This window comes from Perca flavescens, chromosome 12, assembly GCF_004354835.1.
Source record: "Perca flavescens isolate YP-PL-M2 chromosome 12, PFLA_1.0, whole genome shotgun sequence".
In the NCBI taxonomy this organism is placed as follows: Eukaryota; Metazoa; Chordata; class Actinopteri; order Perciformes; family Percidae; genus Perca; species Perca flavescens.
In genome coordinates, this window is record NC_041342.1 from 32,286,692 (window position 1) to 32,313,713 (window position 27,022).

Below are 27,022 nucleotides of genomic sequence, written 5' to 3' on the forward strand. Positions count from 1 at the left end.
AAGTCTCTACAGCTCTGTCCGATTTTCTGTAAAAAAAATCCTGAAAATCTACTCACAGAAGATCCTGTGATATTAAAGGAGGATTGCTTGGTTTCAACTCACAGTGTTCATCTGAAGCTCCCTGCTCCCCTTCACCACCATCATCATCATCATCACCATCATCACCATCATCACCATCATCATCATCATCATCACCATCATCACCATCATCACCAACATCATCACCATCATCATCATCATCATCATCATCATCCCCATCTTCTTCCTCTTCATCTTCTTCTTCTTCAGATAAGGACTTTATTGCCTCCGGTGGACTGATTTGTGGTTTTGCTGCTGTCTGTGATGAAGTTGTAACGATGACTGAACCTGCAGAGACAACAGACATTATCAATAATAACAACTCACACTAATAAATGGTAATCGATCAACAATATTAACAATTAAAACATTTCTACAGATCTAAAGATGTACATTTGCAACTTTTGTTATGCAAACATTTTATAACGGGATTTTTATTCTAGATTTGTTGGTATTTTTTATTCTAAACCCTTTTTTTCGTAATTGATCTTTTGATTTTTGTATTATTATTTGTTGCGGTTTATATTTTGTGTCTTGTTTGTACCAAAACCATCCTCTTTCTTGGGGATGACACAGCACGAAAGGTCGGAATTGAACCCTGTCCGCTGCGAAAGGACTCGGTCTACATAGGGCGCACACCAGCGGTGGAAGAAGTATTCAGATCCTTTACTGCAGTAAAAGTACTAACACCACACTGTAACAATTTGTGTGTTTAATGGTCTCATCATCTCAGCTGGACTTGTAGTCCGTTATATTGTCGGCTAGTTTACTTTAGAATCAAACATCAGATTTTATAAACTACATGTGTTCTGTGTGCAGTAATCTTAAAGTGTAAAGTAACTAGTAACTAAAGTAACTAGTAACTAAAGCTGTAACAGATGAATGTAGCGGAATAACTAAAGTAACTAGTAACTAAAGCTGGAACAGATGAATGTAGAGGAGTAACTAAAGTAACTAGTAATTAAAGCTGGAACAGATGAATGTAGTGGAGTAACTAAAGTAACTAGTAACTAAAGCTGTAACAGATGAATGTAGAGGAGTAACTAAAGTAACTAGTAACTAAAGCTGGAACAGATGAATGTAGCGGAGTAACTAAAGTAATAAGTAACTAAAGCTGGAACAGATGAATGTAGTGGAGTAACTAAAGTAATAAGTAACTAAAGCTGTAACAGATGAATGTAGCGGAGTAACTAAAGTAACTAGTAACTAAGGCTGTAACAGATGAATGTAGTGGAGTAACTAAAGTAACTAGTAACTAAAGCTGTAACAGATGAATGTAGCGGAGTAACTAAAGTAACTAGTAACTAAAGCTGTAACAGATGAATGTAGCGGAGTAACTAAAGTAACTAGTAACTAAAGCTGGAACAGATTAATGTAGCGGAGTAACTAAAGTAACTAGTAACTAAAGCTGGAACAGATAAATGTAGTGGAGTAACTGAAGTAACTAGTAACTAAAGCTGGAACAGATGAATGTAGCGGAGTAACTAAAGTAACTAGTAACTAAAGCTGGAACAGATGAATGTAGTGGAGTAAAAAGTACAATATTTCTCTCTGAGATGTAGCGGAGTGCAAGTAGAAAAGACTTAAGTAAAGTACAAGTACCTCAACATTTGGACTTAATTACAGTACTCCATTTAATGTACTTAGTTACATTCCACCACTAGCGCACACTTTACCAAGTGGGCTAGAGGTTGCCCCGAAACCATCCGCATTTCTTTATCACCTTCCTCGGATGACTCCTCCAGCTCTCTGGGAGTTGTAGTCCTCAGGGAGGTTGTAGTCCGACTGGAAGGTGAGGTGTCAGTGTGTGAAGCTGTGGGTGTTGAAGACGTCACCGGGTTTTCATCTCCGAAGCGGAGTTCTTCTTCGCTCAGCGTTTCTCTGTCGTAGACGAACGGACCTGATCCTGCAACAGGGAACTGAATGGTTTTTTCTTTTGTTTATTCCAAACAAAGCAGAGATCAAATGCATCCCTTCCTGTGTGGCTGTTCATAGCAACCAGACAGGCAACATTCAGAAATGTTTTTTTGTGAATTGGACATCGGTTGAATCACTGCCTCCTTATGGGAATCATAAACACATCACCATCTGTTCTTCTATTGCTGTTATCAATCCTGATCGAGACAGACTGTGTTATTGGCTCACCGTGACTGATTGCTGGTGGATTGTGGGTCGTCTGATCCTTATTTACGTCTTCCTGCTCCAGTGCTTCCTCCGTCACACCCCCATTCAAATCTGCAAAAGCGGCGACACGTACGACAGCGACAGGAAACGTCTGAGCCAAGTGAGTCATCAAGCAGCAGGAGGCAAACAGCGGGGAAATTATTTTGGGTGCTTTGGGAAGCTGAAGGATGGTTTAGCTCCAGCCAAATGTAATTATAAGCAGATTGGGAAAACACAAGATTGCCAGAGAAGTACTTCATGCAGGATCTTAGAAAAGAACGTGCAGATGGAAACCGTTTTTTTTACCTTCAGAGATGAAACTTGTTTCAATCGTCTCTTCCTCTTCTACCTCCTCTGCAACACAGATGGCTTTAAGTTTCTCAAAAACACAGCTAATAATGTCAGTATAAAAAAACACCGTTCAACCAGACTGAAGGTATACAGCCGGGCTCTTTGAGGCTGTAGTGGGGCACTGCTGTGATTTAACCCTAATGCTAAAAATGCCGACATGGTGACGCAGGCGCTGTTCGGTGTTTAGCATGTTCACAATCATAGTTTAGCATGTTAGCATTCAAAGTACAGCTGAAGCTGATGGGAATGTGATTTATCAGAAATACCTGCAAAGCGTAAGTATTTGACAAAAAACAACTTGTTGTCTTCTAAATGGGCGTGCTGGTCTTACAGGGAGGTGTGTTCAGGTGCATTCGGGGCGCGCTGGTCTTACAGGGAGGTGTGTTCAGGTGCATTCTGGGCGTGCTGGTCTTACAAGGAGGTGTGTTCAGGTGCATTCTGGGCGTGCTGGTCTTACAGGGAGGTGTGTTCAGGTGCATTCGGGGCGCGCTGGTCTTACAGGGAGGTGTGTTCAGGTGCATCATGGGCGTGCTGGTCTTACAGGGAGGTGTGTTCAGGTGCATTCGGGGCGCGCTGGTCTTACAGGGAGGTGTGTTCAGGTGCATCATGGGCGTGCTGGTCTTACAGGGAGGTGTGTTCAGGTGCATTCGGGGCGTGCTGGTCTTACAGGGAGGTGTGTTCAGGTGCATTCTGGGCGCGCTGGTCTTACAGGGAGGTGTGTTCAGGTGCATTCTGGGCGTGCTGGTCTTACAGGGTGCATTCGGGGCGTGTTGGTCTTACAGGGAGGTGTGTTCAGGTGCATTCTGGGCGCGCTGGTCTTACAGGGAGGTGTGTTCAGGGGCATTCTGGGCGTGCTGGCCCATATTTAATGCTGTCTTTTTTAAAACTCTATCCTTGCACTGCTATAGTTTTTATATTACTCTGTCTACATTATTCTCTTATATTGTCCATATTTACTGCTGGTCTCTAGACTTTATCCTTGCACTATTGGACTTATTTGCACTACCACCATGACACCCCCTTTATAGAGCACCTCACCATGCTCATACATCCCTTATAGTGCATTCATGTGGATTTTTTATTTAGTATCTTTTCTTTTATTGTCCATATTATACATGTGGATTAGTTATTTTATCATCCTATTTATGGTGTATGTGTATGTTGTGTGTGATGTCTTTAAGCTACTGGGACCTTGAATTTCCCCTTGGGATCACTAAAGTATCTATCTATCTATCTATCTATCTATCTATCTATCCATCCATCCATCTATCCATCCATCCATCTTGCTGTTGCACTCCTCTCGTCTCCGTGTTGCCGCGGTGACCTGCGGGACTATTAGAGAGCGTACCTGCGTGCGTCAGCAGGAGGGGCGAGCCTGGCGGTGGGGTGATGAGGTCACCGTAGATCCCTGCGACGTCACTGCGGTTACCCACGCTGCTGGTCATTAGCGGGTCCATCTCTGCAGGCCAAACACAATAAGGGCTCAGACCGAGTCGGAGCAAACACACACTGGCCACTGAGCTGTGTGAGTCACAGCCGAGGTGGAGAAAGCTGGGTTGTCAGCCACGTGTTGTGATTGGAAAAAAAGAAGCTGATTTGTACTTTTGATGGAGCTAGTCTTCCAGTCGTTGTGCGGAGCTAGTTGAAGGCAAGACACTGCAGGTGAATAGGGTAAAAATGTAGTAAAATCTAACTTATCAGCACAAAACTTCTCCACTTAATTACTGACATAACATAACTGAAATTTTTCTGAAATGTTAGGTTTACATATGAAGTATGAACTTCCCCATATGTATCCGTTTGTCTGTTTATATCCAATAAAATCTTCAGGGATAAAGAGGAAAGTCTTATATTTGTTAATGGCAAAATATGTGTCTAACCATTCTGAATGAAGTATTGTGGTGCTGCAGAGACGTCATATCCTACAGACTACAGGAAAAAATCTTAGTTTGGTACAGATTCTCGCAAAAATCACACTACAATCATTTGAATTTCTTTCAATGTTAATAATTTTCAATGAAAATGATAATAATGATACAAAAACGATCATTCCCTCCAATATCGGGAATCATATCGCAATCGCAACATCAGTCAAAATAATCGCAATTAGATATTTTTCTCATATCGTGCAGCCGTAGTTGCAGTCAGGGCTCTAAATTGACACGCGCCAAATGCCGGTAAAAATTAACATTGGCTGGTATAACATAGTAAAGTTAGGAGCCAATATTGCCGGTGGTGAATGAACGAAGGTAACTTAGTTAGGAAGAAAAAACGTGGAGATATTGGCTTGAAATTTTACATTTGCATTCACATGAACTGTGGTAGACGCTCCATATTCATGCTCCATCTTGAAATACGTTAGCCGGTAAGGGACATACAGGACATACTGCTCCACCTTTAATGTTTTTGCTGTCACACGATGAACTCACAGCTGCTGCTAATGGGTATCTTAGCTTCAGGACCCTTTTTGAAGCGTGAAAGCTACCGGAGCTGTAATATGTACTTTGAACTGCGTGGCGCAAGAGAGCTGATTACGATATATGATCTCAACACTCTCAAGCTTTATTCAGCGGCACTCGTAATCTGTTTATTTTTTTCCTGGGGAAAGAAATTCAGTAGTGGAAAATCTGATTGGCGGGTATCTTTCAAAATGTGGCCTTGACCAACTGCCACTTTCCTCGTTTGAAAGCCATGATGTCTCTCTCTCTCTCTCATGGGGGGGCCAAATTCTCTTGGCGGGCAAGGCAGAGAAAGGGGAGGTAACCTTTCCCCTTATGACCTCATAAGGAGAAGATTCCTGATTGGTCCATCTGAGCTTTCATTTTCTCAAAGGCAGAGCAGGATACCCAGGGCTCGGTTTACACCTATCACCATTTCTAGCCACTGGGGGACCATAGGCAGGCCGGGGGAACTCATATTAATGTTAAAAAACCTCATAAAGTGAAATGTTCATGCCATGGGACCTTTAAAGCCCTGGTTGCAGCCCTATTTTTTACACTCCAGTTCCAGCATCGTTGAACACTCACAGTCTCTCTTGAGACGCAGTGATGTGATGAGTGTCAACAGAAAGCTTCACAGAGTGAACTCGTTTTTTTTTTACCTGCTGACAAGAAGGAAGAGTTGGACAGCTGCTGGCTCGCAGAGTCGTTGCCCACTGAGAGAACATCTGGAGAGAAGGAGATGGAAGACATGATGAGACTAGCAGACAGACGAACAGGATGAATTTCGGTCTCTCTTTTAATAGAAATCCACTCCAAAGAGTTACTTCACATACAGCCAGCAGCCGTTCTTTCTCCAAGTGCTCACTCAAAAAGAATGAATTCATTACAAACTAAAGAAACTCTCCTTCATTTTGTTACCTCAATCGTGAAATCCCCTTTTCTCGTAGCCCACTGTTGATATTTTGAAAGTCAAATGTGACAAACGTAATTGGTCATGTTGCATTGTGTTGTAGCAAAAAGTCAAACCTCTTTAAAAATGTTCTTGCCGGACAATTCCGCGTTGTTTGCAGGACGGCACATTTCTTTTGTTTACCTTACAAACTTGAAGATGGTGAATAAGACTTTTAAAATTAGGTATCATAGTATCATTAGTCTTGCGTTGCCACACCTTCCTCCACAGCGCTGCGGAGGAGGGTCCGGCTAGTCCACACAGCATTCTGGGATTGGAGGAAAACGTGCTCTGGTTTATTGGCATTTCTTTAAACCAATCCCAATCGTCTTGGGCGGTGCTAAGAGTCGGACGGAGCCACGGCGCCTCTGCTAAATAGCCTCGGGAAGGAACTTGTTTTGGCCATATGGTGATAGTGAATGTTCATATTTAACCAGCAACTCAATAGATCACCATTGTTTTTTGGCTGGTGAGTGAAGCAAATCTACCAGCCAATCGCATATTTTGCCAGCATTTGGTTGGTAAATGGTGCTAATTTTGGACCCTGGTTGTGGATACAGACTACAGCGTCTGTAAATCAGTGGAGACATTTGGTCGAGCGTCACAACCAGGATGTGATTTTCCGGGGTAAATGTGTGGGATTTCCCCTTTTCTGGTCTACCCATCCCTGCCTCTGCTGGATTATTTTGATCCCCGGTGGGGACAAATTGAACAACCCCTCAATCGCTCGCATACAGTTTGAATTTTTAATTATAAACATGATATTTAACCAAATCTATTTGACGAATACTGCTCGACTTCTTAGCTTCCTTTTAGTTCCTGATTTACTTTGTTGGACTCCTTAAGCACGTGATACGTGATAAGCGATTTGCTCTCTAACGTTACAGCTGTAGCACGCTGGGTTTACGTGTTTACAGGTATACCTGGCAACCCGGCCTGGCTGTCAAACTGGGCCGTTGATACCAACACACACACACACACACACACACACACACACACACACACACACACACACACACACACACACACACACACACACACACACACACAGGCCAAAACACAGACAGACATTCCATCACACAACGGAAATTTCAAAAGGAGAAAGTACTGGCTTCAGCATTGTTGTCAGAAAAGATAGTATTTCAACATGGCATATTTCCCTAATATCTGATGTCGCATTGGGATCATTTTTGGATTTATTACAGTAAATATATTACATATTGGACCTTAAGTTCCTGATTTACTTTGTTGAACTCCTTATTTTCTTCAATAATTTGGGTTTTTTAAGAACTAGGTTACAACATATTAGGGGTGTCATACTTGCCTTTCATCAACAAAAACTGTAATTAAAGTTGATATAAGGTTCAAACAGTAAAATATTTATTGCGAGAGAAAAACTCTCCCCTGAACTGTCAAACTGCAACCGACCGGCTTTACACTTTAACTTTTCCTGTGAAGTTCTCCACTTTAATAACCTCCGGTACCTCCGCTCCTCCGGCTTCTCTCAGTCGGAGAGAAAGATCAAATGAACTGTTTTTTTTTTTTTTCTCTCTCTCCGGCTGCGCGTGGGCAGGCAACCGCAGGATTAAACGTCAAGAGGTCATCGCTTTAATTGGCTGCGAGCTGCAGAGGTGTGACTCAGGCATCCGCGCTCCTACCTAATCAATTGCTCCCTCTGATCTACGGCGCTCTGACATCGCCGCTGACGCAAATCCCGGCTGACGCACTCGTCTGGAGAGGGCAGGTCGTAACTCAGGAGCACAAATGTCCAAATTATTGACACGTAGTGCATCATGTTGTATTAACTTGTTTCAGTTCTATTCTGATCTATAGAGAACTTAATTGTGCTTAATAAATAAATAAATACTGAATGGACAGTAGCGTAAAGATCCCATGACATGGTGCTCTTTGGATGCTTTTATATAGACCTTAGTAGTCCCCTAATACTGTATCTGAAGTCTCTTTTATATAGACCTTAGTAGTCCCCTAATACTGTATCTGAAGTCTCTTTTATATAGACCTTAGTGGTCCCCTAATACTGTATCTGAAATCTCTTTTATATAGACCTTAGTGGTCCCCTAATACTGTATCTGAAGTCTCTTTTATATAGACCTTAGTGGTCCCTTAATACTGTATCTGAAGTCTCTTTTATATAGACCTTAGTGGTCCCCTAATACTGTATCTGAAGTCTCTTTTATATAGACCTTAGTGGTCCCCTGATACTGTATCTGAAGTCTCTTCCCTGAAATTTAGCCTTGGTGCAGAATTACAGCCACTAGAGCTAGTCCCACAATGAGCTTTCCTTAGGATGTACCATTTCTGGGTCTGTAGCTATTGAGGAGGAGAGAGGGGGGTGTGTGGTCTTGACCAACTGCCATGCTTCGCTCGTTTGAAAGCCATGATGTCTCTCTCTCTCATGGGTTGGCCAAATTCTCTGGGCGGGCAAAGCAGAGAAAGGGGAGGTAACCTTGCTCCTTATGACCTCATGCCATTTCTGTGTCTGTAGCTTTAAATTATATTGAGGAGGAGAGAGGGGGGAGGGCAAGGTGGAGGGTGGGGGTGTGGCCTTGACCAACTGCCACTTTGCTCGTTTGAAAGTCTGATCTATTGAGATCTTAATTGTGCTTAATCAATAATAAATACTGAATGGACAGTAGCTTAAAGGGTAACTACCGTTTTTTTTTCAACCCCTATGTTCCTATGTTTTTGTGTCTAAGTGACTGATGGGAACAACAATCTTTGACATTGGTCCAGTATTAAGCGAAATCGCTTCTGTCGGCAGCGGTGAAACAAGCTACAATGTAAGTTAACAGGACGATTGTGCAGCTTGTATTTACCTTCACAAAAGTGCTTGTTTTGCCGCTGACAGACTCAGATTAATATTCTAAGTGTCTGACAACATTATGGAAAGGATTTCTAAGGAGGTCGACCTTTCTGTTAAAGAATAAAATCCTTTTTTTAACACAAACAATGAACGCCTCACAACTTTCTTTTATTCTCTGACAGTCAGTTATAACGGGAAAAGAACGTAAATAAACTACTTTAACGTAGATTTTCTTTAGGGCTTTATTACGTGGTATCGGATCGGTCAATAAACTCCAGTACCTCCCGATACCGATACCAGCGTTTTAGGCAGTATCGGAGCCGATACCCATACTGGTATCGGAACATCTCTAGTTAGGACGATTCAGGACGCGTCACCTGTGTGGTTTGTAGCGCCGCAGGACGCGGCGGCGAGGCCTCTCAGTGTGGAGCTGTAAGCGCTCTGAGTCATGCAGTCGATGGCGGCCTGGTCACAGTCACAAAACCTCCGCTGACAGCCATCAGCAGCGTCTCCCCCCGGGATAAAGAACAGACAACTCGTTAATGTCCAAAGACTGTTAGACTGTCATCTAACAGACAGAAAGACAGGCAAGACTCATGTCACAAAGACAGACAGACAGACAGAGACAGAGACAGAGACAGACAGACAGACAGCATATGAGCATGAAATATTTGAATATTATTCGATTGTTAAAACAAATAACAAATGGAATTTTGAATGGTATTACCGAGGAAGACAGACAGCTCTACTGTACAGACACACGAGTGCTTTTCTTATCTTACTCTTATAACTCTCAGCGAGGAAGCACGTGAGCATATTTCCCCCAAAATGCCCCGCAGTGTGTGGGTCTTACCACAGCTGGAGTTTGCTGCTGAACAGGTGAAGTTGTCGGGGGGGCGAGGCAGGGGCTGCCTGCAGGGGGCAGCGTCCTGATAACACCGCCGGTGAGTCGCACAGCAGCTGCAGCAAAGAGGAAACACACAACTTTAAAATGACATCATCGTTACACACAATCATTGCAGGGCTGTGTAATAAATCAAATTTTTATCTCGATTTCGGCTCCTAACGATCACAAAAACAAGGTCATTGAGAAAAACTAATATTTTGCACGTTACGTTTTGCAAGTAAAGTCTTGTTTTGTTTCACTTTTTTTCACTCTTCAGGTTTTTTTTTCTTTATTTAGAGCAGCTGAAGAGAGACAGGAAACAGGAAGGAGAGAGAGACGTGTAAAAGGGCCTCGGGTCGGATTCGAACCCAAGCCGCTGGCAAGGACTGAGCCTACGTGGGGCGCGCGCTCTAACAGGTGAGCTATAGGCCGCCACGTTTCACAGATTAAGTTAAAAAAATGCAACATCTTTCCAAAAGTCAATGAGTAATCGTGTTAAATAATTATGATTATGATTTTTTTCCATAATCTTTTCACTGTCTTTCATTTAGTCGCTGTGTCACAGGGGATAACCAATCAGCAGAGAGCTGTCTGTAAAGTTGTGGTTGTCGGGGCTGAACGTGGCCCAGATCAGAGCAGACTGGGCTTTTTTGGGGGGGGGATTGGGGGTTTAAAGAGACAGGCGCTAAAACGGAGGATAAATACAGGTTTATTCAGGTATATCGTTAAAATAAAGTGCTTTTTGAACATGAAACTCATGTAGCCCAAAATACAAATATCAACCAGAAAATTAGCATAAAATGTGACCTTTAACTGAATAAAATACCTCGTAGGGGTTGGGAGGGTGTATTTATGAATACCAATGACTCTATAATGTTTTAAAACCTCCCTCTCCAGCCGGTAGTCGAAAAATATTTCTGCCAACCTGAGTTTTAAAACTCTCCCAGTGCACTTTGCACACGGCTGCCTCCGAGCCTCCGAATTCAATTCGGCCCCCACGCTGTATTTTAGATCCAGCTGCTGCAGCAGCAGCCTCTCCCCGCTGCGATCAGAGTCGTACTCACGCGTCCAGAGGATCCGCGGGGTTTCCGGCCGCCACGTATCGGCAGGAGCAGCCGTAGTCTTCCAGGTCGCGGGGGCAGAGCCCCGTCGCACAGCGCAGCTTCACAGCGAAGCCCAGCAGCGAGGGGAAATTATCGAAGACCGAGTGGAGCCAGGTGAAGCGCGGGCCGAGGCAATCTGCGCCATGAAACAAAAAGAGACAAACGCACACACCGAGGCTGTGAGAAGAACTCCACATTTCTCCGTCTCTCGCAGGTGGAGAGCAGAGTGATTTAATCACAGATAATCCTGTTTGTCTGAGTCCCAGAGACGCCTGCGGAGCAGAAAATCATTCAGGCCACAGGCTGTGGGACTGTAGCTTCTCAGGGACTCCGTCAACAACACTATAACAGTAGTGGCAGCGGACATGTTCTAGGGCTGGCAAGCTCAGTTTCACTAAGGGCCACACTGGAAAATAGGAATCACATCAAGGGCCAGCCACGTAGAGTTTATTGACTTATATGTAGTCTATTTTTATTATGTTGACTTTTTTTTCCCCCCAAAATGCTTTAATTTTTTTATTTTTTTGTATTATATCCTTTATTTAACCAGGAGAAACCCACTGAGATTGAGAATCTCTTTTTCAGGGGTGACCCGGGCCAAGACAGGTAGCAGCGTATAAAAAACACATAGTTACAGACAAGAAACACAAGAGGACTTAGTTAGTAGAAATAAAAATGGCGGGTTTTGTTCAGGACACCCCCGTCTTTCACTAGCAATGATGACGCAGTGATTAGTGACGATTCTCTCCGACCAATCGGGAGTCTGCAGGTTTTGACGCCACCTTTTGGTATCGCCTCAGCTCGCTTGGAACCTCGACTGGAGGTGATACTAAAAAAAAAGTACCTGTCAGCAGGTACCAGGGACCTTTTTATCATAATGGAAAAGCAAAAAAGGCGAGTCGAGTCGAGCAGGTACTGTGTAATGGAAAAACGCCAAAAGAGGTTTTAAAATGGTCTATCTCTGTAGGGGATCCTGTCCATAATGTTGTCCCAAATGTCCTAAGACCCAAGTGTCTTTGCTAGTTTAAGATTGACGCAGTTGTCAATTTCCCGTCCAGCGCCCATGGGCGTGCTGGTCTTACAGGGAGGTATGTTCAGGTGCATTCTGGGCGTGCTGGTCTTACAGGGAGGTGTGTTCAGGTGCATTCTGGGAGTATTGCTATCTTGAGGCAGCGGGAAGGGATTGCGCCATTGACCAACAAAAACCTGGTCTAAAGTCAATAACGCAGCATTATTTTAACAGCATTGCAAAGCGCGCTCACACTATGCTTGTTACACACACAGGGACGCACAGCAGAACACACACACACACACACACACACACACACACACACACACACACACACACACACACACACACACACACACACATGCAGAAGATTATAAATAAAAATATGACGGTGCAAATCCTCCATCATAACAGCAATGCTCCAAGGTCCAAACGCGCCTGGCTTTTAAAGGGAATGGGAGATGATCTCTGATTGGTTGATTGCATGTTACGCCCAAAACACACCTCTGATTAATGAAGACACTAAGTACAACCCTTTAGGACCAGGGACCCGGCACACACGGACCCTTTTTTACCACCGTCAAACTAGTAAAGGTGGATTTGGACACGCCCTAAACTCACCGCCGTGCGCTTAGATCGTTAAAATAGGGCCCTTAGAATAATAATCTGAGCCTGTCAGCGGCTAAATAGAGCACTTTTAGTGGACCAAATTGATGATGCACATTTGCCCCGTAGGGTTACACTGCAGCCCGGTCCGTTGCTGTCGGTTACAGCTCTCACGCTTAATACAGGACCAATTTCAAAGAGTGTTGTTCTATCAGTCAGTGAACACACTGACCTTTTCTTTCTCGCATGAAATGCTTGGTTTGAACCGAACCAATGAATCAGACTTCTGACTCACGCATTACTAATTATAATAATAAGCAGCTTATGTGTCACACTTCTCGCTGCTGTTATGTTTCATCCTCACCACTCACCAGTCATGTAATCTGTGATCTGGTCGCCGGCCTCTGGGTCCGGGCAGAAGATGGAGCCGGCAGACAGCGCTGAAGACAAAGACAAATGTGATTATAACTGGGATTTGATTAACATTTAACACATCGGTAAACCACCACATTATAATGCCACATTAGTATAATTACACAAAACACATGGAAGCATCACGGGAAAAGTCAGCCACAGCTTTATATATACATTTAAAGGACAAAAAGACCCCCCAGCGAGTCCAACAGATGTTTGACAACACTCCTACTCATAAAGCAATATTACTAAATTTCATTTTAGACATGTATTTACTATTGTTATTCATATATTACGCTACTTTTATGAAGCCAATACTTTTGTAACACTCATTTCAAGCACCAAATCAATTGAGTTTAGTTATGTTTTCACAAGAGATTTGAAAAATATTTACGCTTTAGGGCCAAATTATCTCTTTATACTCTACATTGCTCTGGAACTATATTTGGGCATCGCTATACAGAAAGCTGAGTTTGTTCTGAACATTTTGATATGAAATACACGGGGGATCAGTTACATGCAAATATCCTTAAAGGGGCTCTAAGTGATGCAACGCATTTTTTAGGCTGTCACATACAGCAAACATCTCCTCACTATCTGCTAGCTGCCTGTCCCCTGAACACACTGTAAAAAAACATCTCACTATCTGCTAGCTGCCTGTCTTCTGAACACACTGTAAAAAAACGCGGTCTCTGTAGACAGCCCAGGCTCCAAAAACGGCAACAAAAAAACTGATCCAACCTGCACCACCAAACATAACAAATAGTGTTCCAGCCAATAACAGACAAGAAGGAGCTGGTTGAGCCATCACCGCAGCAGCGTTAGCACGTAAGCTACTTCCACAATGCGTATTCATGACTCAACCAACTCCTTTTTGTCGGTTATTGGCTGGAAATGTGTGTGCATGAGCAGTGATTGACACGCAGTTAGACACCCCCCCTGGCCCTGATTGGTGCATCTGAACAGGGAGCGGTGTATTTTTGCCAATCCCACTCCAGGCTATAGGTGGAGCCAGGGGAGCTGGATTTATTTTTAAATTACCTGCTTCATGTAGTTCTACTGGAACATAGGGTCAGTTTCAGCAGATATGACAGAAAGGTAGTTTTATAAGTCTTACCTACTGCACCTTTAAGTGGCATACATTTGAACATAGGATTTCTCTACACAGCATGAAAGGTGGGAACATTACTGGTCACAAACACATGACTCCCACTTGTAATCTTGGCAGTCTGAGAAAGATTCTGAATGCCGCCTGAAGCTTGAGGCGGTTTTAACATCATCTGCGCACCGGTCGAATTTTGCACAGATTTTGAATTAATAAAGGAATCCTGTAGCAATCTATCAAATCAGACATTGATGGATTTTCGTCCAGATGCAACCGAGTGTGTCTTTATGGGAACTCACCGTTTGGAAGAGCAGACAGCGTGAAAATCCATATCACAAACATGACTTGTACCTGCATTCAGAGGGAGAAAGTGTTTGTTTAATGATGAATTTTCAATTAGGTGCAAAGGGGGGAAATCTCTGAACTCCCATCTTTAACCCTCCTACTGTCCTCTAGGTCAAATCGGACCTGTTATCAAAATGTCTTTAAAAATAAAAAAAATAACTTTTCCAACCCAATTACCGAGAAAATAACACAGACAGTTCCAGGTTTGCAAGTACAGGTAATGATCACTACTTTCATTGAATTTTGAGTTGTTTTATTCAATTTTATAACGTTAGAAAAAAAAATGATACGGTTTCTAGACAGCCTCAACAGACTCAATTTTGACATACACGAGTCTTTGATTATCCATCAACATACATTCCTCTAAAATTAGTCAAAATTATTCATAATGTCAGCTCAAAAATGAGGTATCATTTAAAAAGCCAACGAGGTTTATTATTCCGAAAAAAATAAGTGTAACGCTAGTGGTGATAAGTGGCGTGTATACAGTACTGGTGGTGGTGGGAAAAAAAGCATCAACAGTAAAAATAAAAAATAAAAAAGCGACAAAAACATTGAAAAATGTGTCAAAAAATGGACAAAAATGTCAGAAAAAGTGTCAAAATCACCAGAAATAAAAGCGTCACAAAAGTGTTAATTAAGTAATTTTACACACGAGGACAACAAGTGCACGGTTGGCTGGGGGAGATAACACGAGGGTTCAAAATAAAGACACAAATGTTGCTCTGATCATTGGTACTGCAGAGCAAAGCTTCAATTTAATACAGTATATCCTTGAATTCATTCTTGAATGTTTTACTGCAAAGTAACATAACGAGCCACATTGCAGTTGTCATGTATAGTAAAATCCTATGAGAGGTGTACGTCAGGCTCCGGCGTAGGGTCAGTATGTCTACGTACCTACGGTGCCGACGCATAAATCGGCCTTAAAGGGTAACTACTGTTTTTTTCCAACCTGGACCCTATGTTCCTATGTTTTTGTGTCTAAGTGACTGATGGGGAGAACAATCTTTGACATTGGTCCAGTATTAAGTTAGATCGCTGCAGTCGGCAGAGGTGAAACAAGCTACAATGTAAGTTAATAGGGCAATTGTGCAGCTTGTATTTACCTTCACAAAAATGCTTGTTTTGCCACTGACAGACTCAGATTAATATTCTCAGTGTCTGACAACATTTCTAAGGAGGTCAATCTTTCTGTTAAAAAGTAAAATCCTGTTCTTTTAAATAAAAATATCCACCAAATTGCGTTCGCTAAATCCACCAGACTCCATGTAAATAAACCGTAATTTTAGCATCGTAAAATACCCTTCATTCAAAGTCGACAGCAACAAAATAAAACTATAAAAAAACGTTTTGGGTCATCATTCCACTTTTCCAACCATCGCAACTCTAGTTTTGGTTGAAATAAACAGTTTACAGATTTACATTTGAGAATATGCTGGCTCTATACACGCTAAAAGTACTGTCATTTTAAATGGAGTCTGGTGGGTTTAGCGCTAGCGACTTCAGAGCTGTTTCTGGTTAAACAGAAAAGTCTCAACAAGGTTTTAAAGGTCTATCTCTGTAGGGATCCTTCCCATAATGTTGTCAGACACTTAGAATATTAATTGTAGTCTGTCAGCGGCCAAAACAGAACTTTTAGTAGATGCTAACAGGGTATAAATGCTTTAAAGTTGTTAGTGGGTTAGTAAACAGCTGCCCAGTATCCACATCCAGCAGAAACAGAGCAACATGAACCAACTCCTGAGGAACTCTCTTTCTCTAGCTGCTAGATGCTCCACTATGTTCACCAGCTAGTCTCTAACTGGGACGGGTTGCTGCTGGAGACACTGAGACTGAACCAGACAGGAGGTGGGCTGCAAAACCTAAAGTAGAAGCTAAAAAGAGCTTTCACTTTACCCTCATGTTTTCCTCGAGTCAAATTTGACCCTTATTCAAAGTATTTAATTACAGAAATATGGGTTTCTTTAACCAAATAGCCCCCAAAATAACATGGATGTACATTGTATGGAACCCAGACAAAATTTTAACGAATTAATGATTACTTCCATTACATTTGGGGTGTTTTATTCAATTTTATAGCATTTGAAAAAAAAAAAATGAAATGGTTTCAAAACAGTCTCCTGACTAAACTTTGACAGTCTGTTATCTACTCAAAATCCTCTGATCTTAACTAACAGTCAAAATAATTCCTTTTTTTAAGCAAAAAAAATTGGTATGATGTCATATCCATTAGGTTTATTGACCATACTTTTTTTTTTTAAAAGCCTTGAAAATGGGCAAACATTTCGGAAAAAAATAACCAATAAAGTTCTTTTTAAATTTTGACCCCGGAAGGACAACAAGTTAATGCATTGGACGGGAAGGCAACACGAGGGTTAAGTCATATACTGTAGAATACAAACTCTAAGGGCTCCTGCACACTGGCTGCGTGGCGTGTGCGTGTCAGCTGCGTGGCGGGTCCGTTTTTATTTCGGCTCCCATGGTAACAGGTTAGAGCTTGCACACCGCCTGCGTGACACAAACGTCTCAGGCGAGGCTCGAGATGCGGCGAAAACTCCCTTTATTAATAAGGGACAAAATTCCACTAATTAACCCTGACAAAGCACACCTGTGAAGGTAAAACCATTTCAGGTGACTACCTCATGAAGCTCATTGAGAGAACACCAAGGGTTTGCAGAGTTATCAAAAAAAGCAAAGGGTGGCTACTTTGAAGAATCTAAAATATAAGACATGTTTTCAGTTATTTCACACTTTTTTGTTAAGTACATAATTCCATATGTGTTCATTCATAGTTTTGATGCCTTCAGTGAGAATCTACAATGTAAATAGTCATGAAAATAAAGAAACACATTGAATGAGAAGGTGTGTCCAAACTTTTGGCCTGTACTGTATAAATGTTATTTTAAAAAATAATTATCAATTTTCAAATATTGCACCTGTCAATACAGAAGGAAATATTCCGGAGCCTATTTTGCCATCAATACTGCCGACGTTGTCTTTGCTGTAATCAGATCAGTATATATTTATGTTTAACAGGAATTATACTGCTGCCTCAGTGCAGTAAATCAATGGGAAACATCCATGTGTACAGACAAGGCTAGCAGCAGCAGCGCTGCGTCACACACGTTTCTGGTGTGTAAAGACGTAGAAAACGCCACGCAACATGCCACGCAGCCAGCGTGCAGGAGGCCCACGGACAACCACACCACCGAACCAATAAGCCTCCGAGTGCAACAGCTGACCCGACAACAGAGCTTCAAAAGGTCAAACAAACTGAAAAGTCTTACCTTAGTCGTGGTTGGGCGGCACCAGAAGTTACGGTCTCTTCATTGAATAAAGAAACACGTTAAAAGCTGAGTCATCGTAAGAGACCCCCACGCTGCTCTGAGGGAGGCTAGCAGCCAATAGAGACAGTGGAAGCCTTTTTATTTCAGTGCTCTGCAGTCTTCTTTCCCTCGAAAGAATAAACTCGGAGCTCCGCTAACTGTTTATCAGTCCAACTGAAGAGGAGAGAGGGGGGGGCTTTAGCCTTTATTGGCTATTAGGTGACACCCGAGCAGCAGATCATCAAGCTTTGGGTTCCTGGGCAGGTATTTGAGGCTCTAACGGGGGTGGGAGGTCCTAAACAGAGGGACCCACAGAGTGGCCTTTGTCCCGCTATGGGTGATGGGGGGGTGGATCTGTGACCCAGGGGTTGACCCGGTCTTATCTGATCCTCGCAGCAGTTCTGATCAATGACCCGCTGCAGGTGTGGGGGGTCAGTCAGCGCAGCAGAGGAGCTGGAGGTTTAATAATGGGGGGACTGATAGTGGGGGCATTGTGTGGGGACAGGTGCATCTGTGCATCTGGGAGGGGGTGGTACAGATGTTTAGGGCAAATGTCCCGATGCATGCAGGAAGTGGATCCAATTACAGAAAGGCCTACAGCACAGGAGTCCTGCAGCACTGACTAGTCTGGTTAGAATACATTTCCCTTTGTTTAAGTTAAAGCTATTTTTTATGTATTTTCTTTCTGTCTTTATTTCACCTTTTTTTAAGGTGCCTAAAAAGCTGACGGTGTGTGTGTCTCTGTGTGTGTGTGTGTGTGTGTGTGTGTGTGTGTGTGTGTGTGTGTGTGTGTGTGTGACAGCATATTAGGGCCATTGTGGTCCAAAAACGTTGATGTAAGTTACTTTATGAGAAGAAACCTTGGGGAGAAAAACAGGGTTTCTGGTCAAAGAAGCACAGCGCTTCACTACTAGATATATTTTGCACATTCTGAACAGCTATTTTGTATGTATTAGTTTCTGTGTCTATTGTTTATGTCATTTTAATGTTCAATATGTTTGTTTATGTACGGACCAACCACCAAGGCAAATTCCTTGTAAGTACTTACACTCTGTCTGTGTCTGTGTGAGAGTGTGTGTGAGTGCGTGCGTGTGTGTGTGTGTGTGTGTGTGTGTGTGTGTGTGTGTGTGTGTGTGTGTGTGTGTTTGAGTGTGTCTGTGTCTGTAGGTCTCTCTCTGTTTTAGGCCATTGTAGTTCAAAACCATGTATGTAGCTGGGGGAGGATGTAATATTCAAAGAATAAACTCAAATACCACATATTTTTGGCCCATTCTGCACTCAAACCATTCAGTTTCTTTTTTCTTGTGTTAAACAGCTACTTTGTACATATTTTTTTCTGTTTATTTCATTTTAAAAAGCATAAATCACGCTTGAGTCCGTCTCATATTAAAGAAAGTCATGTCAGAAGGGTGTACCTGATAAATCTGGTTCGTATTTAAGTGACGGAGAATTTTAAAAGGCTTCAGAGTTTCAAATTGTACTTTTCAGTCTCCGACTGAAACAAGCGACGGTCGCCTGAACTACTTCCAACCGTGAGCGTCTCTGATGAAAAGCTGATTGGAGAGCAGCATCAGAGAGATGGACCACGGGCAGTTGGGAAAGTTAGCCAGACTTTTATTCAACTGAAATCTAAACCGCTTTCTGTAGAAAAAGACAACATTTATACACTTCTTTTTTTTTTTTTTTTTTACAAATTCCAGACTGTTTTGCGAACCTTAAAGGTGCCCTGCCACACGTATTTCATGACTTTGTGGTAATGTCTGAAGTTCTACCATGGACTGGAAAAAATGCCTTGGTTACATTGTTTCAAGCCATTCTAGAGTGGTATAGAAAGCCTGCAGGAAGACTCAGCTCGATTTGTGCCAGTTCTCATTAATATTCAACGAGCTAAGCTGTTTGAATCTGATTGGCTAACAGCTAGCCAATGAGAGCCTGGCTGCCAGAATCCTTTACCCAGCGCAACTGGGTGAGCTCATGAATAGTAATATGGACCTAACATATTTCAAAAAATGCAAGTAAAAACGGTTTTTGTGTGGCAGGGCACCTTTAAAATAATTTGAATACTTTGTGTTTAAATATGATTTTCATAAATAGTCCAGGACGAAAACATTTCAGTTTCAGGATTCCAGATTTCCGTGTCCGGTCTGAGTCATACGTACTTTTTGGCCCTAAAAACATCACATCACTGTGTAGTTTATAGTGATGAATGTCAAAACATGACAGATGTGTAAAAAAGTTTGGTGTTTTTTTGCCCCCAACTTCTCCTTCCAGGCAGCGCGGCAATGGTTATGTTTAAGGTTAAGGTTAGGGTTAGCTGCCTGGAAGGCGACGTTGGAGGCAAAAAAAACCACGCCATTGAGCTAAAAAGTTGCACTTTTGTGTAAAAACTTGTTTCCGATTTCCATCCCGATTCTGTCCCCACACGTCCTCCAGATGTTCCGGGAGTGTACTCAGCTGTAGTCTGGAGTTTGGAGTCACTTCCCGTGATGATGAAGGGGCTCTTTTGTTTCTCCTCTGCCTCCACTCGGGTCACAGTTTGCTGCACATCTTTGTCAGGCATCTCTGTTTCAGATCTGTATGTGTGGGGGAAGGTGAGGATGGTTAACAACCAGGTAACTCAACCTGGACACGGATTCTTCTGTCATGTGATCATGAATCTGACTTGCCTGAGATTTTACACAAAACACAGCTCGTACAAATCACTCGTGTTCTCCGGTTTAAGTGTCTGTAACTTGCGCTGCAGACGCAAAACCACTTTCTTGAATATGATTATATTAATTGCTTGTGCAGCTTTTTGGGAGGCTACGCAATCTCTGACTGCTTTCAAGTTGTTTCGGCTTTATTTTTACTCGCCGCTAGGGCTGCGCAATTAATCAAAATGTTATTGTGATTATGATTTCGGGCTCCCAATGATCCCAAAAACTGAATAATCGAGAAAAATTATTTATTTCATTACGTTTTGCAAGTAAACTCTTATTTTATCCTGTGTTCTGAATGAGAAAATCAAGTTTAAATAGGAAAAGTATTAAGGCAAATTTCACAGTTGTGTGTGTGTGTTTATTTACGGTTGATTTATTTACCTTTTTTTAAAGGTCCCATGACATGGTGCTCTTTGGATGCTTTTATATAGGCCTTAGTGGTCCCCTAATACTGTATCTGAAGTTTTTTTATATAGACCTTAGTGGTCCCCTAATACTGTATCTGAAGTCTCTTTTATATAGACCTTAGTGGTCCCCTAATACTGTATCTGAAGTCTCTTTTATATAGACCTTAGTGGTCCCCTAATACTGTATCTGAAGTCTCTTTTATATAGGCCTTAGTGGTCCCCTAATACTGTATCTGAAGTCTCTTTTATATTGACCTTAGTGGTCCCCTAATACTGTATTTGAAGTCTCTTTTATATAGGCCTTAGTGGTCCCCTAATACTGTATCTGAAGTCTCTTTTATATAGGCCTTAGTGGTCCCCTAATACTGTATCTGAAGTCTCTTTTATATTGACCTTAGTGGTCCCCTAATACTGTATCTGAAGTCTCTTTTATATAGACCTTAGTGGTCCCCTAATACTGTATCTGAAGTCTCTTTTATATAGACCTTAGTGGTCCCCTAATACTGTATCTGAAGTCTCTTTTATATAAGCCTTAATGGTCCCCTAATACTGTATCTGAAGTTTTTTTATATAGACCTTAGTGGTCCCCTAATACTGTATCTGAAGTCTCTTTTATATAGGCCTTAGTGGTCTCCTAATACTGTATCTGAAGTCTCTTTTATATTGACCTTAGTGGTCCCCTAATACTGTATCTGAAGTCTCTTTTATATAGACCTTAGTGGTCCCCTAATACTGTATCTGAAGTCTCTTTTATATAGACCTTAGTGGTCCCCTAATACTGTATCTGAAGTCTCTTTTATATAGACCTTAGTGGTCCCCTAATACTGTATCTGAAGTTTCTTTTATATAGACCTTAGTGGTCCCCTAATACTGTATCTGAAGTCTCTTTTATATAGACCTTAGTGGTCCCCTAATACTGTATCTGAAGTCTCTTTTATATAGACCTTAGTGGTCCCCTAATACTGTATCTGAAGTCTCTTTTATATAGACCTTAGTGGTCCCTTAATACTGTATCTGAAGTCTCTTTTATATAGACCTTAGTGGTCCCCTAATACTGTATCTGAAGTCTCTTTTATATAGGCCTTAGTGGTCCCCTAATACTGTATCTGAAGTATCTTTTATATAGACCTTAGTGGTCCCCTAATACTGTATCTGAAGTCTCTTTTATATAGGCCTTAGTGGTCCTCTAATACTGTATCTGAAGTCTCTTTTATATAGACCTTAGTGGTCCCCTAATATTGTATCTGAAGTCTCTTTCCCGAAATTCAGCCTTTGTGCAGAATTACAGTGTGCCATTTCTAGCCACTGGTTTACCATAGGCAGGCTGGGGGGGACACGCATATCAATGTTAAAAAAACCTCATAAAGTGAAATTTTCATGCCATGGGACCTTTAAGTTCAATAATGATTTGAACTGAATTGCAACATCTTTCCAGAAGTCAACGAGTAATCGTGTTAAATTATTGTGATTTCAATATTGACGGAAATAATCGTGATTATATTTGTTTCCATAATTGAGCGGCCCTACTCGCTGCTATGTCGTGTCATTTTCAAATCAAAATCCTTGAAAAACATAGTAGAATAGAGTTCTTTTTAGAGTCTAAAAATACACATGGAGGACTAATTAGAGCCAGAGACAGCGTGTGGGGCGGCTCTTTCTGCGTGTAAGAAGCTGTGGGAGAGGGCAGCTCTCTGCGCGACCTCTGGAGCCCATTAGCTCGGAGGATTCATGGCAGCGGCGGCTTCCTGCGGAGCTGCGCTCTAATGAGCCCCGACAGCAACCAACGAACAAACGGCCGAAGCGGCCCGGTCAGTACCGGTGAGGGTTGAATTATTTCTGATTCATACACTCACAACTCTGGTTGTAGTCTGTGGACTGTTTTTTTTTAAAGCAAACCAACTTGACTTCCACTTAAAAAATGGACATCACTTCAAGTTATTTTTTGATATTTTTGAAGCATTGAACAACAAACAAGCCTCTTATACGGCCCGTATGAAAACCCAGAAATGTTGTTTCCTATGAACTTTTATGACGGAAATGACATCTACTAGCCTCGTGAGACCGTCCTGATCTGGCGAGCTCCAGTTTTCCACTCGCAGATCAGTCTGGCATCTCGAGATAGAGAACATTTGGAGTTGTTCGCCAAACGACCGACCAACCATTGTGGTTTTGAGGCGAGTTTAGGTGTGACGCACCGTCTAAACAACACGGCAGCTTCCACGGATGAGATGAGCGTAGCTATTGCGCAAGTTTTATCCGAATTAGAAAGGATTCCTTCATTGAAAGAAGAGCAAAAAAACGGCACTGGAGGCTTTTCTCGGAGGAAAAGATGTTTTTGCTCTTCTCCCAACTGGTTTTGACAAGAGTTTGATCTGATTGGTTGATTTGGCCCGTCTATCACCAACTATAGGTGGTGATAGACAGATGGTTTATCCAATCAGCTAACCAGGAGTTTTGCCCCTTCCCAAAAGTTCTCCAACGGAAAGTTCCCAGATGGATATGCCGAGCAAATGCGAAGCAATCCATCTGGCGGAGTCAGGTTAGTCATCTATAGGCCTAGTGGATGGAATTAAGCTTGGTTGCAAAAAGTTAGATTATGGAGCAATTTTAGTTATTATCATAATTAGCTGATTTAGGTGACACAGCAGAATTTCTGGGGCATCGTGGCGTAGAGTCTGGACTTCATCAATGCTCATAAAATCTTTTTTTCTCTGAAAACAAGTTCCTTCCAGAGGCCATTTTGCAGCGGCACCGTGGCTCCGTCCGACACTGAGCTCCGCCCAAGATGATTGTGATTGGTTTAAAGAAATGCCAATAAACCAGAGGTTTTTCTCCCATCCCAGAATGGGACATGGTGTGTGTCTAACTCTTACTTCTGGAGAAGGAGACTCTCCGGACCCGCCGACACACCTCCGACGTATGTTTTTCATACCAAAGGTGGCTGTCGTCGCAGTATCTGCGAGACGAGAAGAAGTCTGTCAACAGCCGAGAGTCACGACACAACCGTTCCACTGTCGGCTCAACACTAGTGGAGTTTAAAGGTGCACTATGAGTTCCCGCATGGTTTCATTGCAATTTCATTTTTGGTCTCAAATCATAGGCCTCTCTCCTTGATCCGCTAGCTGCCTGCCCCCCTGATCACAACGTGAAAAAGCCCGGGCTTAGGAGACAACACAGGGCTCGTAAACGTCAAAGAAACACTAGGGGCACAGGCTGTGCACCAAAATACAATAAACCACGTTCCAGCCAATAACTGACAAGATGGATTTAAAAGTATTTATTTCTCAATAAAAGTAACAAAATATATGAGATAAAATGCCAAACATATATCAGATACATACAGAAACACGATGTCCTGAAGCGTTTCCTCCATCTTGAATGATTTTCTTCGACTTAAGCAACCAACGTACATACAAACGTCACGCTGCCTCACTCCGATTGGCAGTCGCTTTGTCGCATTGCTCAGCATTTGCATAAAATACACTTCTTGTCTATTTTGGTCCCGCCTTGCTCGTGACAGCGGCAAACTCGTCGCTGGCAAACAGCCAATCTCATTGAAAATGAATGGCAGCCTGTCGCTTTGTCTTTCTCTTTTGTTGCTAATGTGACTGTAGGGTTAGCCATGATAGTTACGGGAACATGGGGGGAGGGGCAAGCTTGCTCTGTTTTGTTTGGAATTTACTTGGAACGTCAACAGAAGTGACGTCATGCAAGAACTCATAGTGCACCTTTAAACTTTGAGCTTTAAAAGACTCACAAAAAGCTGTTCTGGTTAATGCAGTAGACTTAACTTCATTGAATCAACAGTTCACTGAAGGTTTGCTTAATGTATGCAGAGTTAGATTTCCTATTATTAATTCAATTACATAGCATTTTACTTACAGTTTCAAAATCACTACGGATTTTATCTCACATCATCTCAAAAGGGGCATCTTACGGATGATATGAATCAATAATATTGGATCAGTGTGTCACCTTAGTGCTGAAAGAGTGAAAACCTTTTCATGCGTGTCTTGTTGCCGGAGGGTCTGCACAGACACTGGGAGAAGAACTTGCAGAGCTCCAGGACACACGGCTGCAGCTTGTGAGCGCCGACGGTCGTCGTGGCGCCAGAAAGCGGGATGTCGGCCAGCTCCGTCCGTCTCCATGGACAACCTCTCAACACAGAGAAAAGAGAGAGAGAGAGAGAGAGAGAGAGAGAGAGCTGTGGGTGAGTCAGTTTAACCCTCCCGTTGTCCTCAGGTCTAATTTGACCCATTTTCAAAAAGTTTCTTTATCTGAAAAGTGGGTTTCTTTCAACCAAATTTAAAAACAAAATAATGTGGATGGTTCCCTACAATGCTGTTCGCAAGTTAAATAAATGATCAGTCTACTGCTTTCATTGAATTTGGGTGTTTTATTAAATTTTAGAGCATGTAAAGCAAAACTGATAATAGAACATTGAAAAACGTAAAAAAAAAAAAAAGAAATTTCAATAAAGCACAGAAAAAAGTGACAAAAACATTGAAAAAAGTGACAAAAAACTCAGACTGACTGAATGACATGTGATGTTCAGTCTTAAAAAAAATTATCAGTTTGTAGAAATGTCTCATAAAATGAACACGGGCCCCTTAAGTTAAGGAAAAGGTTGTGGGTGGGCTTACGTTTCCATGACACACAGGACATCAACGGGACCGTTGGGTTTAGGAAACGTGACACACGATCCCCGGTCTCCTGGGTGAAAGTCCTGTGTTGTTTGACCCATCCACCCCCCTCAACCAACCTCCCTATGCAGATTTTTGGCCTTTCATACTACCCGCTACCGTAGTCGCTCTTATGGTGCGTTTTTTTGTCCACCGAAGTCGATTTACGAGTCGTTTTCCGGAGTTACGAACCGGAAGTTGCAAAAAGAACGTATATGTCGTATATATACGACTCGTCAAGTCGTCTGAACTCAGAGGACCCGAGTTCACTTTCAAAGATGGCTACGTCGTGCATCACACGTAGTAAACATTGTGGTTTTCTACAATTTTAAGCACTTTTGTTGTTGCTGTAACCAAATGAAGAAGTCGTACACATACATCAAAGACTTATCTTCATGCCATCGTATTGTTTACCTATTTTGTCACTTACTACAAATGAGATTCTTGAACCAGTAATAAGACTCTATAACAAAGCCTATAAGCTACATGTTAGGCTTCCTGGATGGACTCACCGCTGTACTGCACTATCTTTGTGTAATGCCTTGACATTTGAGAATTATAAATTAAGCCTTCGGATAAAACTGTATTATCAAATTTTAAATGGTCACATTGTAGCTGCTCTGTCTACGTTGGTTCCAAAACCCAGTTCAAGGTCCGAGCGCATTACGAGATCTGCTACAAATGGACTTTTGCCTTTACCGGCTTTTAGAAACTGTTATGGACAGCGATCTTTTTTCTATGTGCTCACTAAAGTCTGGAATGACATTCCACAACACATCAGAACTTTAACGTCAATAACATCATTTAAATTAACATTTGCTCGCTATTTAATGGAGAGGTTTACCTGCGACCATTAAGTCAGCTTTATGGCTTTGCCCTGCTGCTCATTCTCTTGGTCTGTGTGTTTGTAACTGTTTCTGTCTAGGAGTTTTGTTGTGTATGTGGTGTTTATGTTCTGCAGAGCAGGAACCTGCTGAAAATCAGTTTTACACTGAGTCAGGCCCGATTGTCTTTAATCTTTTCCAGTTTAATAAATAAAAAATGAAATGAAAAGCACTGTATACTGCTACCTATAGACATGTCTCTACAGTCTTATTAGGAGTTAAACATAGTGCTGTATACTGCTACCTATAGACATGTCTCTACAGTCTTATTAGGAGTTAAACATAGTGCTGTATACTGCTACATATAGACATGTCTCTACAGTCTTATTAGGAGTTAAACATAGTGCTGTATACTGCTACCTATAGGCATGTCTCTACAGTCTTATTAGGAGTTAAACATAGTGCTGTATACTGCTACCTATAGGCATGTCTCTACAGTTTTATTAGGAGTTAAATACCGCCTGATTAGTTATTTTGTAGCTTGTGCAGCTGAAAAAAAAACGTCACACTCAAGCTACTAGTCGCGATTACAAGACTAAAAGAACGCACCATTGATGCTATGTCATCTTCTCATTGACTTTACATTGGTATTATTTTCCGTGCCACCACCACGAAATGCGCTGTTAACAGTTTGTGATCATTTCACGGAATTCTGTGAGACCAGGCTGGTTTTAAAGCGACTGCCATATCTTTGTTTACCTTAAAGGTTCAGCTAAACGTAAGGCCTCCAGCATGAGTTTAAATACT

General features: G+C 42.0%; 2 protein-coding genes across 3 annotated transcripts in view; both read right to left on the reverse strand.

The window, feature by feature from the left end:
- The window catches only part of oc90 (otoconin 90), a 34,239-nt gene extending 23,097 nt beyond the window's left edge, over positions 1–11,142 (reverse strand). The window contains exons 1-9 of the mRNA XM_028594375.1: positions 10,757–11,142; positions 9,660–9,766; positions 9,184–9,315; positions 5,693–5,758; positions 3,941–4,051; positions 2,548–2,595; positions 2,224–2,313; positions 1,802–1,984; positions 226–366 (exon numbers count right to left, since the gene is read on the reverse strand). Coding sequence (XP_028450176.1) covers positions 226–366; positions 1,802–1,984; positions 2,224–2,313; positions 2,548–2,595; positions 3,941–4,051; positions 5,693–5,758; positions 9,184–9,315; positions 9,660–9,766; positions 10,757–10,992 — 1,114 coding nt within the window. The 5' untranslated portion in view covers positions 10,993–11,142. The remainder of the gene's footprint in view (positions 1–225; positions 367–1,801; positions 1,985–2,223; positions 2,314–2,547; positions 2,596–3,940; positions 4,052–5,692; positions 5,759–9,183; positions 9,316–9,659; positions 9,767–10,756) is intronic.
- An 8,507-nt stretch (positions 11,143–19,649) lies between these two features.
- hhla1 (HHLA1 neighbor of OC90) overlaps positions 19,650–27,022 on the reverse strand; it is a 33,857-nt gene continuing 26,484 nt past the window's right edge. The window contains exons 14-16 of one of the 2 annotated variants that reach the window (XM_028593684.1): positions 24,708–24,864; positions 23,583–23,665; positions 19,650–20,176 (exon numbers count right to left, since the gene is read on the reverse strand). In XM_028593684.1, coding sequence (XP_028449485.1) covers positions 20,133–20,176; positions 23,583–23,665; positions 24,708–24,864 — 284 coding nt within the window. In that variant the 3' untranslated portion in view covers positions 19,650–20,132. Of the gene's footprint in view, positions 20,177–23,582; positions 23,666–24,707; positions 24,867–27,022 lie in introns of those variants that run through there. The other variant, XM_028593685.1, reaches the window with a different exon arrangement.